Source organism: Macrotis lagotis, chromosome X (assembly GCF_037893015.1).
Source record: "Macrotis lagotis isolate mMagLag1 chromosome X, bilby.v1.9.chrom.fasta, whole genome shotgun sequence".
Classification (NCBI taxonomy): Eukaryota; Metazoa; Chordata; class Mammalia; order Peramelemorphia; family Peramelidae; genus Macrotis; species Macrotis lagotis.
In genome coordinates this window covers 618385822-618400579 of record NC_133666.1, presented here as the reverse complement: position 1 = coordinate 618400579, position 14758 = coordinate 618385822, and the positions used below count along the sequence as shown (strand labels likewise).

Below are 14758 nucleotides of genomic sequence, written 5' to 3'. Positions count from 1 at the left end.
CTCTATTCCATATTTCTTATCTCCCTTCTCTCCCCACCACCCATCTCTTTCTTTTTTATTCTTTCATTCCTCCTGTCATCTTATCCCTCTGAAGAGCTTTGCTTATATTATGATTCTCTTGTACCATCTAGGCCAGTGAGCATGTCCTGGCCTAGCTCTAAGAAGGCCACACTTTGACCCAATACTTTGCTTCCAACAGGCAGAAGCTCACCAACCTGACTTCAGCTGGGGAAGGTACCTTAGCCAACTGACCTAGTGTGGTGTGGTGTGTATGTGATTGAAGGAGATAGCAACAGAGGGACAAATATAAAGAGTGATAAACCCTAATGGGGTCTGGTAGCTAAGGAGGGATATTTTGGTTTGTGATCACAGAGGTGGTGAGTTGTACTATAGGGGATTTTATTTACATACCCTTTCTAATAGATGGCAGTATTAATTTGATCGGGTCTCCTGGAGAACCAGGTAGAAAATCTGAGGGACAGGTTTAGGAAAGTTGGCAAGGTGGGGGAGGAGAGACAGTGACAAGGTTGATTGCAAGAAAATGAACAGGGTAGAATGTGAAACAGGACAAGTGTCCTCTCCTAGAGAGAGTAGCCATCAAGGCATATGAGCTTGTGCTCACAGTCAAGGCCTCCAGGTTGAGAATTCTAAAACCAAGTGAATTAAATTCCCAAGGAAAAAAAAACCCTATGACCTCTACAGAAAATAGGCAGAAGGAAAATCACTAATGTAGATAAGGAGGGAAAGAGAAAATGAAAGAGAAAGGATAAGAAGAGCAAGAGAGTAGAAGAAGAAAAAGTTGATAAAGGGAAGGAGCTGAACAGCACAAAAGAAGAGGTCAAAAAGTAAAGGGAGAAGAATGAGTAGAAAGAAGAATAAGATGATGAAAAGAGAGTAGATACATTCAGAAAAAAGAAGGAAGGAAAGAAATGAGATGAGCAAGCAGATTCTACATGTAGTACTCCTCTTGAAATCCAAAGGACAATAAGATGATAATGATATGGCAACAATAGAATAATGATATAAAAGAGTAATAGCAGTGGAGCTGCTCCCAGGAGAGGAAGGTTAATGTTGCTGTTAATTTAGTTCTCTGAGGACCTGAGAAACTGGCAGAGCATTTAAAGAAGGAAGACAAGAGTGAAACAGTAGAAGGAAGCAGCCACAGGCACATCTCGGACAAATCCCATATTTGCAGACCAGAGGCATATGTATAACCTAAGGGCTAATGTGAGGTTCCCTGTCAAAGAAGATGAGCCAGATAGCCCAGCACTTCCAAATAAAGTGAGGACTGCTTATAGATCTGGGCATACTAAGCTTTTCCCAGTCGACAGAGCTGCTTTTGGCAAAAGACTTAGAATGGAAAGTGCCATTCTTGCTCGTGCAGGGCCTTTCTTCACAGAGGCCTTATAGATCTTTATGCAAAAAATATTTGACAGCAATCAGGTATCTTTAGGGCCTGGGGGAAGCAAGTAGAAAGGCACTAATTAGTCTTGAGGCTCACCTTCATTAACTATAGAGCATAAAGATGAACTAGGCCTAGAAAACCATTTCTCTTTACAGAGCTTTGTTTCCATTTCCCCAGACACATGGTCTTTCTCTACTCAGGAATGGCCCACCGGGTCCTTCCTCCCTTCTTGCCAGTTCATTGACAACTGAAATTTCACCATTGGAATGTATTCCTTCATTCTTATTAAAATAAATACCTCTAAACTTTATCAATAAATTCTTTAGAAATCTAAGCTGTTCATTCCCCCCCCTCCAATTTTGGATAGGAGAAAAAAAGCATTAAAAGCCAAATAGAGAGACAGGAGAGAAAAGGTATAAATGTCACATCACTGATCTTTGCCTTTAAAATTCCGTGAGCTGCAGTTACTTCATTAGAAATATTTATTACTTTCTGCATGTCTATTTTTTTTATCTCTATCCACTGTACCACCCAGTTATCTAGGCATCTAGGTAACAGTGGGACAGAGTGCTGGTTCTGAAGTCAGGAAGACCTGAATTCAATTTTGACCTCAGACACTTACTAGCTGTGTGACCCTGGACAAGTCACTTAACTTGTCTCTGCTTCAGCTGTAAAATGGGGGCCATAGTAGCACCTGCCTCAGGGTTGTTGGAAAGAGCAAATGAGATGTTTGTGCAGCACTTAGTGCTCAGCTAATAGTTCACATTTAAGATTCCTCCACTCTTTTCCAGTCACTTTGAACTTGTAATGCCCTAACTCTGCTTAGTTTTCTGACATTTTCATCATTTTCAGGGTAATTTGACAAATTAATTTTCTTTATTAAAGAGAGAGAGGGAGAAAAGGAGACTCTGGTCTGGGCCTGTATAGCTTGAAACTACAGACCTGGTTATTTTATGATACTAAGCCTGCTGTCCTTGTTGTTGATTACATCATTCACCACCTGGACTAATTCTCTGAAGCAAGTAACATGAATGCTATTGAACCTGAGCTCGCTCCCATGACCATATACCAGTCACTTCCCTTCTCTGAGCCTCACACTCTACAGGATGATTATAAAGCAAACCTCAGAGCATTGTAGACAGTTGAGTTGCTCTTAGTGTTCTCATTGTTGCTCTTTAAGCCATGATATACAGCCCTTCAGAGGTCATCATCAAAAATTGTGTTTCTTATCCCACATGACAGTGGACTCGATCAGTTAACCTAAATTTTCTCCTATTTGACCCTGTTATCTCTTCACGATGTTCTGTATTCAATCTGTCTTCCCTTATATTTGTCAGAGAAGCATCCAATATATTTCACCAGCTCTTGACATGACATGATGTCTCCTTGTTTTTGCAGACTGAATCGAATGCGACACTCAGCCCTGAGTGGGAAAGCACAGACAAGTCCCCCAACATGGAAGAGCAAGGGCTACCGGTGCATCGGAGGTGTCATGTACAGGGTATCAGCTAACAAGCTTTCCAAGACCTCAGGCAGACCTAATGATGGGAGCAACAAAAATCTTCTAAGAGCAGGTGACCTGGGCACTTACTGATCATGTGGCTGAAAAGAGAGGGGGGGCAGTGGGAATGCAGTTGAGAGAGACTTCAGCACCACCATTAGGACATTAGTCTCCAACTCTAGAACTCAGCTTCCTCATTTGTAAAGTAAGAGTTGGAATAGATGATCTCTAAGGTTCTTTTTGTCTCTAATTTTGTGACCCTATTATGATTCTAAGTACTACAGAACAAATGTAAACTAAACTTTCCCAATTGCTGCCTCCTGAAGGCCTGTCCTAGTGCTCTCACTGACTTTTTGAGGCTTGGCCACATGATTGAGTCTAGAGAACATGTAACAAGCATTCACAGTGCCAAGCAGCCTTCCCACTCCTTCCAGGTATTTTTTTTTAATTTCTTCTCAACCAACCAAAGGGCAGAATCCTCAGTCCTAGGCTAATCAGGCTCCAATGAGCCCTAGCTACACTTCAGCTCTGAGCAAAGGGATAAAGTGCCAAGGGAAGCACTCCAAATGAATGCCTCCCAAATGGTTCTGAGCCCAGCACAGGGAATTAATTTTCTTATTAAATACATATGAAAGAAAATCTCAAGAGTGTCAAAAACAAGACAGATTGAGAATCTTGGAACAGAGAAGGAAGACTTGCCTCAAAACCTAGTTCCCCAGTGGGTGAGGAAATTTCAATTATCTTGACATCCCAAGGGAGAAGGCTGGAAAGGAGACAGGAAGGAAGAGGACAGCCCCAAGGGAGCAGTATGACTGCCTTTATCACTTGGCTTAGCTTCCCTTCATTTTCTAAGGAGGTATGCACACGTGTGTCTGTGTGCATATGCGTATGCGTGTGTTTTCCTTTTGGACAAAAGAAATGAGGCAGGTATGATAAACAAGATAGGGGTTAGTGAACACCTGGGGCCTGCTGCTCCTGCCGTAATCATGTTGGCAATGCCTCGCTAACTGTGTCTAAAATCGGCATCTCAGCCGCACCTCTAGCTCCAGCTGCACAGGGAAGCGGGATGAGGAGAAGGAAATTCTTTGGACTCGGTTATTGTACAAATTAACTAGAAAAATATTTCAGTCTCAGTCCAATTTTCTCTCTTTCTTGTCCATCAAGAAGAGCGAGATTCTAAGCTGTGTGCCAGATTGCAAGGGCCCCAGCTGCCACCATATTTCCCTAGCACCTCAGAGAACCATAACAAGGGACTGGCACCTGGAGAGCATCTCAGAAAAGGTCATGACCTGTTCAGCACACATACTACTGACCCTGGCCATAAACTTCTCTGAGGCAAATAATAGTTTTTACAACAAAAATGTGGTGAGAAATGTAATGGAAAGAATACTTAGTTTGAACTATAAGAATTCTCAGAGTCTCTAGTTCAGGAATTCTTAACTTTTTTTATGTCATAGACCCCTTTTCCAGTTTAGTAAAACTGGAGACCTTCTCAGAGTAATGTTTATAAATGCATAAAATCAAATACATAGGATTGGCAAGGAAACCAATTTTGTTGAAATATAATAACAAAAAATGTTTTTTGAATCAGTTTGCAAACACCAGTTTATGAACCTCTGATCTAGCTCATGCCTGATCAGGAATCCCTTCTGCACATCCTTCATAGATGGTCATCTGTTCTCCACCTAGAGACTTAACAGTGATAGGGAACTGATCATCTATCTCCTAAGATAATCCACTTCACTATTAGTTCAAATCATTTGGAAGTTTTTCTTTATATGAAATTAATACCTACTTCTATGCAATTTGCATCTTTTATTTCTAGTTCTTCCCTCTGAGGTCATGCAAAACAAATCTCATCTCTCTCTGCCTGGTTATAGTCCACATGGCAATATTAACCTTTCAACACATATTTTTCCTTAACTCAAATGACCACTTTCTTCTCTTTACCACAGTCTCCTATCAACCAAGATCATATACTTTTAGGCTTCATCTTTTCCCCAACTACTTTACTTCCCCTATTCTGAAATTCTCTCCTTTAATGAAATTTTCTTAACCTTCTATCTCTCTGAATATCTCATTTTTCCTTAATCTATTCTCCCAATCTTTCATTTAATTTCTAGCATCTCTTCCACCCTTTACAGTCCTCATTTTAGTAAGCACCTTTGGCATTGGGGTTAAGTGACTTACCCAAGGTCACACAGTTGGTAAGTATCAAGTGTCAGATTGGAATTGAATTCAGGTCCTCCTGACTGTAGGGCCAGTGCTCTATCTATCCACTGTCCCCATATACTTTTTCTTGATCTGACTCCTGAACCATTTTTTAAAAATGTTTTATGAATGGATGCTTGGGGATTTCTTTTTCATCACTGTTAGTTCTCTGTTACTCCCTTGTCTACAACAAAATCTTCCCTTTATGCTATGCATGTTCCTACTTGTCATTCTTAACCACCCATATTCCCCATTCAAATATAATCTACATGCAGATGACTTCCAAGTCTGTATTTCCTGCTCTGAGCTCTAGATCCATATGCTCAACTCACTGATAAGATATTTCCTAACAGTTGTCTCACAACACCTGATTGTCCAAAACTGAACTCATGATCTGTTCTCAAAACTTACTCTTCTTATGCTTAAGTAATTTTATTTGATGGTACTACCATCCTCCTAAACTTAAAAGTATCTTTTATTCTTCTCTCTCTTAATTTTTAGTGCCCAAAATCATTGATTCTCTCTTCAGTAGCAATCTCTCAAATTTGTTCATTCTTTCTTTTCAGAATGCCACCTAGGTTAAGCCCTTATTATCCCTCTTTTGGTCTGTTGCAAGTCTCCTAATTGGTCTCCTTGCTTCCAGTGTCTCCCAAACTGTTAAAATAATTGTCTAAGGGCAAAAATCTAGCCATGTCACTCCTCTGTGCAAAAATCTTAGATGACTCCTTCTTCCATCTCAGATAAAGAATAAATTCCTTCACCTGCATGGCATTTAAGGACCATCATGGTCTAGCTTCAGCTTGCCTTTTCAGCTTTATTTCACATTATTCCTCTTCTCATAGTCTACATTTCAGCCGATTTATAGATTTTCTACTACTTGCTGTTCCCTGACCTTATCCTACTCTCTTCTTCTATGCATTATTCCATCCCCATACCGGGAAAATACTTCCAATAACATGTTTTCCCTTACCTACCTCCAAGAGGATTCAATCCCTAACCTATTTTTTTTTAAATGCTTATCTCTGTTTACTGAAGTGTTTCTCTTCCTTCATGAAGACTTCCATGAAAGTTTAGCACTTTGTCTAGATCTCTTCTTTGCCCTATCACATTCTTTAATATCCCGTCTGATGTGTGATGCAAATCAGGAAGCCTCTTTAACACATGAGATAATGGAAGGAGCAGTAGACTTTAAAGGCAAGGTGATCTGGGTTTTGAGCCCAACCTTTGCCACTAATTAGCCATGTAATTTTAGATAAGTACCCTCCTCTCTCTGTCTAAGCCTCAATTTACTCATCTATAATTTGGAAATAATAACATTTGTATTATTGTCTCTCTCATAGCCTTGCAAACCTTAAAGTTTTCAGAAAATGGAAAAAGAATACTTGTTCCTGAGTTAACATAAGTCCCTTTTTCTCATTTTTCTTTACCTTTTCAACAGGAGAGTATCTCTCTTGCCTCACCAGACTTTTATAAAGATCCATTGAGATAGGAATTATGTATGAAAAGTGTTGCAGCTACAATACTATACACATGGATCGGGTTATTGTTTTTTTTCTCCTTCTACAAGATTTTTGCCAAAATGATCAGAAATATTCCTAGAAATATAAGATTAGAAATGTTGCTGTTGAGTTGTTTCAGCAGTGTCCGATTTTTCATGACCCCCTTTGGGGTTTTCTTGGCAGAGGTATTGGAGTTGTTTGCCATTTCCTTCTTATCTCATTTTCCAATTAGAATATTCAGAGCAGGTCCAAGTTGCCTGGATACCCCAACTAGGAATAATGAAATAGGATCTCAGTTCTATTTTGTTGATTTTTGAAACTGGGGCAACACTATGAAGGCTGGTTGAGGGCATTCACATTGTACCACTAGAGTTGAAATTTTGGACTAGTACAAGTCAGTCCAGTGTGAAAGCATTTGCCAAAAATGTTTTTATTAATCAAAAATGGAAGTTGGAGGTTCAAAGATGATCAGATACTGTCATAGTTCCACCCATAAATGATGCCAGCTAGTGATCTGGCAGCATTATTCCAATGAGCCACTAGGCAGCTTCCAGGAAACCAAAGACCAAAGACTGTGGGTTCCAGAGAAACTTTGGTCACAAAAATTGATTAAAATAGACTCTCACAAAAAGATTAGGATAATTTTACCATACTGATTACATGTTACCTAACACAAGTGGAATTGTAGTTCCAGACATTGGCTATACCTACTGACAATGACCTGTTGCCAAACATTAGATATACCCACTGACAAAGACTAAAGGGTAATAGCAGCTACTTTGACTATCATTGTTAAAATTCCTAAGCCTCAGTGATATGGGAAAGACCCCCATCTAAAAGGCCAAGGTTGCCCATTGTATCTAGACCAACACCGTAAGTCCTATTTCTAATATGATATATCAGGTCACTGGGTTAAGGTGGTGCTGGAAGAGGCAGTTGAGAAGGGTGTCTTTACACAATACTCCCGCACTTTAATCAAAATCATGTCCATATCATGATCTTCTTTAATTACTTCAAATACTAAGGATGATAGCCAGTCAGCTCATTTTATGTATAAGGAAACTGAGGCAGACAGGGTTAAGTGACATGCCAGGGTCACAGAACTAGTAAGATTCTGAGACTGGATTTGAACTTACTAATTCCAAGACAGCATTCAATGTACTCATCTTTAAATAAAATTCAAGGTTTAGGATTAAATTTCTTTCCCCATTAGTCTCAAAAAGGGTGATTGTGTGAGTAGAATTTTTTCCATTACCCTTGAAGTAGAAATATTTACATGGTGCCAAACAGGAACATATTTTTATAAAGCATTCTTGCCCCTCACCCCTCTGACTCTTCTACTTGTTCCCTGCTTCTAGTTGATTTGCCCCAATAATCTTTTCAGGAGAGCAATAGTTTCCAACCAATCCAAGTTCTTTCAGTCAGAGTCAACTTGATTCTTTAGAAAGCAGATAATCTCTCTAATATCCTGCCTCACATGTGTTTTGTGGCTTACCCCAACAGTGGGCCATTTGCTATCAGATGGGGATGAAAAAGGCAATACATTGTCAATCTGAGAGGGGTTAACTTGGTCCAGATATCTTGGCTTTCCTTTTGCCCTAATAGGGCAAAGGAATTTTATGCTGGTTAAAAGAATCATTCAAGTTGTAATTCTGGAGGGAAGAATAAGGCAGGAAAATAGAGTTCCTCTATCCTCTACATGGCACACTTGGAAAAGCAATCACAAGATTTCAATTACTTGATCAAAACTCTTTTCTCTAGAAAGCTTCCCACAGCTCCTCAGTTGTCATAGCCTCACTTTAGTCATCTAGATTTCATTATGTGTTCTTTTATCTTTCCTGTAGGTTTGCCCTAGCCTTTACTTCAGAACAGGTTGCTCCATGTCGTCATGGACTATGTATCTGTGCTCAGATATGGAATTCCTAAAGGACAAAAGCTGTAACTCATCTATCATACTAGTTTGGTTTTGTTATGTTTCAAGACTTGAGGGTCATGCTAAAGAACAGAAAAGCAGAATGTCCCTTTTGTCCTTACCTTTGACTCCTGAGTTTGTGACCTGTTCAAGGTCACACTACTTCATGAGGTCCTTCTCAAGTCATAACCTATCAGATAATTTGGAGTCAAGTCTTTCCTCTGACATTCACTAGGTATGTGACCTAGGACAAACTAGGACAAGTCACCTACCCTCTTTCACTCTCAATATAGTTATCTGTAATGGAGATGATAATGCCTGATCTGCTAATCTTTTTTCTTTTTGTTAAGTTTTTTTTTTTTGCAAGGCAAACAGGGTTAAGTGGCTTGCCCAATGCCACACAGCTGGGTAATTAAGTGTCTGAGACCGGATTTGAACCCAGGTACTCCTGACTCCAAGGCCGGTACTTTATCCACTACTGCTTTATCCACTACACCACCTAGCCGCCCCTTTTTGTTAAGTTTTTACAAGGCAAATGGGATTAAATGATTTGCCCAAGGTCACACAACTAAGTAATTAGTGTCTGATTTTGCATTTGAAGTCAGGTCCTCCTGACTCCAGGACCAGTGCTCTATTCACTGCACCACCTAGCTGCCCCCCATCTACTAATCTAAAGGGACTTTGTCTGTTATGTTACAGTGTGGATTTCCTCCTTGTGTATAATTTATACTAGAGGGCCACTGAGGTCTCTCAAATTTTGTGCTTCTGTTTTCAATACAAGGAAGCCTGAGAGAAATGAAGAGAGTCCAAAACAAAAGTGATTAGGAAGAGAGAAAAGGCATTAAAAAGGGGGATTTGGGGGGAGAAGGATAGAAAGAAAAGGGGAAATGGAGAAGTAAAAAGGGGTCTAAGACAGGGAGGAAAAGAGGAAGAGAAGAAAAAAGTCTTAAGATAGAGAAAAGCAGAGTAAGGTATGAAAGAAGACCTGGATTTCTCCATTAGCAAACAATCAACACAATTTATTTAAGGGCCTGCTATGTGCCAACACTTTGGAAAGTGAAAAAAAAAATACCAAGACAAAAACAAAACCATCCCTGCCTTCATGTGGCTTACTTTCTAAGACAACATGAATACATAAAGCTATATATAAAATAAATACAAGGTATCTTTGTTGGTAGAGAGAGGTTTTCAGGGTTGGAGGGGTAATCAGCTTCATGAAAGATGCAGCATTTGAGATATACTTTGAAGGAAACCTTTCTGAGAGCTAAAGGTAGGAGGGGAATGCATTTGAGGTGTAGAGAACAATCTGTGCAAAAGCAAATAGATTATCCTGCATGAGAGAAACAAGAGGGTCAGTTTGGCTGGATTAGAGTGTGTATAAAAGAGAATTGTGTATGATAAGCATTGCAACATCATTTGGAGCCAGATTCTGAAGGGCTTTAAATGCCAAATGGATGAGTTTGTACTTGATCTTAGAGGTAACAAGAAACCACTGAAGTTTTTGTGCAGGAAAATGACATAATCAGATCTGTGTCTTTAGAAAAATCACTGATAAATGTAGAGGATGGATTGGAAAGAGGATAGATTTGATGCAAGAAGATTAGGAGACCAATGCAAAAATGTAGGTGAAAGTGATGAAGGATTGAATTAAGGTTTTGATGGGAGTAGAGAAAAGGGAACCAGAGGATGTTGCAGAGGAAAAACTCAAAAAGAGTTGGCAACTGATTAGATCTGTGTGGTGAAGGGCTAGTGATGAATTAAAGTTGACTTAAGTTCAAAAAGATGATTGACTGAAGTATCATGTTGCTCTTTTCAAAAATACTGTCATGTTGAATTTGGGATGTCATTCCAGGTGGTGATGTCCAATAATAGCTATCGTTTATTTAACACTTTAAAATCTGCAAAGTCCTTAAAACATATGTTATTTCATTTGTTCTTCCTAACAGTCCTTTGAAGTAGAAGCTATTATCATCCCCATTTCATAGATCAGAAAATTGAGACTTAAGAGAGGTTAAGTGATTTGTCCAGGGTCACATAGCCAAGTAAATATCTGAGGCAGGATTGGAATTCATCTCCTCCTGACTCCCCACTGTGCAAGCATTTTGATGATGTGAAATCCAGGGAAGTACTCAGTCTAGGTAAGTAGATCTGGTATCATTCATAGAGAAATAATTATTGAACCTATGAGAAGTCATACAATGAGTGAGGTGAGGGATTCCTTTAAGAGAATCCTACCCCAGTTGAGGCTAGGGCCATTCTTTCAAAAGTTACTTACTCCATAGACAGCATTTAACATCAAACCCCATAGGGCTAATGGCTTCATTGGCATATTGTCTACCTGATGTCAGGTAGATCAATTATCAATATGATGTAATACAGCAGTTACCTATAACCAGAACTTCAGGTGTCTTGAGCAGTAATGAGAACAAAGAGTGTGTCAGGCTAAAAAAATCATAATTCATTTGTTGCTCATGTACCTAAGGACAGTGCTTACAGAGGGAGGACCACACAATTGCTCTGTTTAGTCAGTCAGAGTTGCCTGCAGTTACCATGAGAAAGTCCATATTCTTGACTTCTTTAAAATTAAGCATACATTATTAATTTTACATTGAACATAAGATTCTTATTTAAATATCTCATTCCCCTTAGAACAAAAGCAAAATGTTGTAAATGATAGACAATGCTGTTATTTTCTTATTTTCAAATAACATATGTTAAGTAGATATTACTTTTAACCATAAATATACATATATGTATTTTCCCTTCCATAAACATGTGATAAGAGACAAAAGACCTTGTGAGATTGTTGTCAATTATCAATATCGATTTAACATCAAAACAAATCAGACTTGTTACAGAACTTTCAAAGGTGAACTAAATTACTCTCATTTAGCTCTGGGGTTTTTTTTAAACCTTTTCCTATCAAAGGTTTTCCCTCCCTTTTCAAAGCCTCTTGTGGGCAGAAAATCTACATTTACTAAACCTTAAAATCTCAATTAACATAAACTGAATACAGCCTTCAATCAATATTAGATTAACAAAAATTTAGCTCACAGCTGAAATCATTTCACAAATTTTGCCACTTACAAACTTTCAAATGGTATAAGGGGATAGGCTCAGATCCCACTTCATTAAGTACTTAAAATTAGACCTTTTTATGCAATTGAATTCAAAACCCAAACTAAAAGGAGTAACATTTAACTGAGGTAGCTGTAACTATTTCATATCTGAAACACACACACACACACACACACACATACACAAACACAAACGCATAGAAAGAACTCTTGTATAAAGGTTTCAAATTTATCAAAGTGAGATTATTGGATACCCTGGCTGGTACCAAGTCTCAGAATAGAGAAACATTTTCCCACCTCTCCAGGCCAGTAGAGCGATGTGAAAATATCCCCTTGATGTTTAAAAACACACATATACACACATATTTATATTATATATTTTTTTAATGTACCAATTAAGACCAGTCAAAAATTAACCTTTAGAATCAATCAGAATTTCTTGAGGAACCTCATATAAATATTCGTTAAGATTTTGAAGTAGCCAACAAATAGATAAAATTGAATGTATTCTTAAGTAACTTTATAAAGTTCAAATTCAGTTACTCTATTACAAAGATATTAGTTATTAGCACAGGCTTAATTAAAAGATGAAATCTGAATTTCCTCCCAGAAAGTTATCTTCCCCCTTTTTTCTTTAACTAACTGCCCATGAGGCTTCTGAGTCAATCTTCTCATTTCCCCTTTCCTCCTCCCAAGGGTGAGACTTTCTCAGCCCAGCTAATGTCTTTAGGGAATGGAGCCTGGAATTGAAAACATGGTCATTGCCCAATACTCCCTCCTCCCCCAAAACCAGGAAGAAGGCATGGGGGTCCTCTATTTTCTAAAACAAATTTCTTTGGGGGGACCTTACCCTTCCTGCAGCAAAGCATGCATTCCATCTGAAACACAGGTTTGAGTTTCTAAGTTCTAAAAAGGAAGATTTTCCTTCTCCCTCCCCCCACCACCCCTGCAGAGGGTGGGGGTAACATAGAATGAGAGAGAGAGAGAGCATTTCAAAGAGAGAGTTCCACCCAAAGATAATTTCCAGGAGATCAGATGTTACCTTTTGTCAAATCTAATTTCTTCCTAGGAGCAAAGAGGGTGGGGGTGGGGGTCTTTGGTACCAAGTTTTACCCATGTTTTAATTCTCCATCAATTTATGGGTAGACAAACTCTCAGTTGGACATGTGCCAAATATCTCCTTAACAACCCTCACTCCACAGGGGGGTATAAACCAAACACACCTCAGAAGTGCCTTCCTCCAGTCAGTCTGAACAACAGGGCTACAGCGAAACACCACATGGGATCAACTTAGCTGACTCCCCACAAAACTCAACTTTTTCCTGTTTTCTGGAAAAAGGTACGTAGAAGAAGGGCTAGAGGATCAATAATTTTCCTACTTTTCTAAAAATCTAGGATCTAAAAAAAGGGGGTGTGCTTCTTACCTATGGAGCTTGATCCAATTTCCCAAGTCTGGGCAGAGTCTCCTGGCTGGCTCGCTATTATGTAGCCACCAGCTACTTGATTTCAGTTTCTGCCTATAAGGAATCATTATTCAGACTCAGGAAAGCAAGGGTGGAAATAAAACAAAATTTATTAAAAGAAGTTACAACACATAGGAAGGGATAGGTGGAGAGAGGAAGGAAGGAAGGAAGGAAGGAAGGAAGGAAGGAAGGAATAGAGAAAAGAACAGCTAAGCAGCATTGGCAGGGCCAGCATATCAGAGAAGATTGGTGGCCCTGAGTGGAGTCCAACCAAGGTTTTTATGTCTTGCCTCTCATCCAGAGGGCAAAAGGTGAATTCCCTTCCCCTCACTGGACCTGGAGTGGGGTAGAGGGTGAAGCCTAAGGAGATCAGGATACAAATTTTTTACATTAAACTATGAATCAATGCTAGTCAGTTCAATCCAGAATGGGGATCTCCACTCAATTTGACAAGATTAGCAGCCTTTAAGATTTCAAATTTTGTTTGTGCTGCAATCATAATTCTCATATCTTTTCCATGGTAGTCAATTTACATCTAGGAGTAGGTGGTAGTCAATTTACATCTCTACCCAATTTCTACATTCATAATTCTCTACATCTTTCCCTGCATCAGTATGTCAAAGGGAACAAGGTATAAGAAAACTGGGAAGGTAGAAAAAGGGGTAGGTCATGAAGGGTTTTAAAAGGCAAGCAAAGGATTTTATACTTGATCTTATACATAATTAGGAACCACTGAAGTTTATTGAGTTGATATTGGGAGGATGGAAGTGGAGAAGAGTGACATGGCCAAACCCACACTATTTCCAGTAAGATCACTTTGGCAACTAAGTGAGGGATGAACCAGCATGAGAAGAGACATGAGGCAAGGGTGGTCCACATATGAAATATTCCTGTTCTAAAGAGGCAGCAGCATCAGAGAAGAGGAAAATATAAGAGATGTTATAAGGCTAGCCCCTCTGGGTTTGGGAGTCTGAAGACAGCATTTGAGAACACTAGTAATCATCAGAGTCCATTAATCATTCACTTCTAGGAGGGAGAGCAGCAGAGATGCACCCATTTGACTGCCTGAGATGGTAGGAAAAAGCCTAATGAACCCTAGGGAAAGAAAACTAAGTTCTTGAGTTATAAGTCATTTAATATATATGTTTCCTCATAATTCTAAGAATGGGATTTGTGAATCTTTGCTTTGTCTAAAGCAAAGATAGAGGTCACTGTCCCCACTGAATCTGCCCATCCCTTGACTTATTAAAGGGATATTATTAATTTGGCCATAGGCTCCAACTGAACCTTCCTTCAGGACATTCCATGAGGACAGAGCCTTTGGATCTAGAGCATTTGCTGCCCTCTGAACCTCACATGCCAAAATGTGATTGCTTACCAGGCCTTGTTTTTTTCCCCTGGCCACTGCTGAGATGGCCTGGAAATTAAAAACAATGAAATGAAAATTAAAAACAAGTGCTTGAAGGTGTCCCTTTAATTATTCCCCTCATTATAATGGCATATCTTTATAAGGCTCCCCAAGGGCAGGCTCACAAAGGAAGCAGTGACAGAATTAGAAAAGGCAGTGATGAGTATTGAGCTTTAACATCTTGGAGCCATTTTCCCATGGAATGGCTTTCTTTTGGACTAAGGCAAGTTCCTCAGGCCTAGTTGTAGCCATGCCTAAGCCCACAAAGAGAGTGAATGAGAT

At 39.3% G+C, this 14758-nt stretch overlaps 1 protein-coding gene across 2 annotated transcripts in view; it reads left to right on the top strand.

Annotated features, from left to right (window-relative positions):
• Nucleotides 1-14758, top strand: part of ZC3H3 (zinc finger CCCH-type containing 3) — a 527107-nt gene that overhangs the window by 382398 nt on the left and 129951 nt on the right. For both annotated transcript variants that reach the window (XM_074202952.1, XM_074202953.1), the window contains exon 5: nt 2804-2979. In XM_074202952.1, the coding sequence (XP_074059053.1) occupies nt 2804-2979 (176 nt within the window). The remainder of the gene's footprint in view (nt 1-2803; nt 2980-14758) is intronic.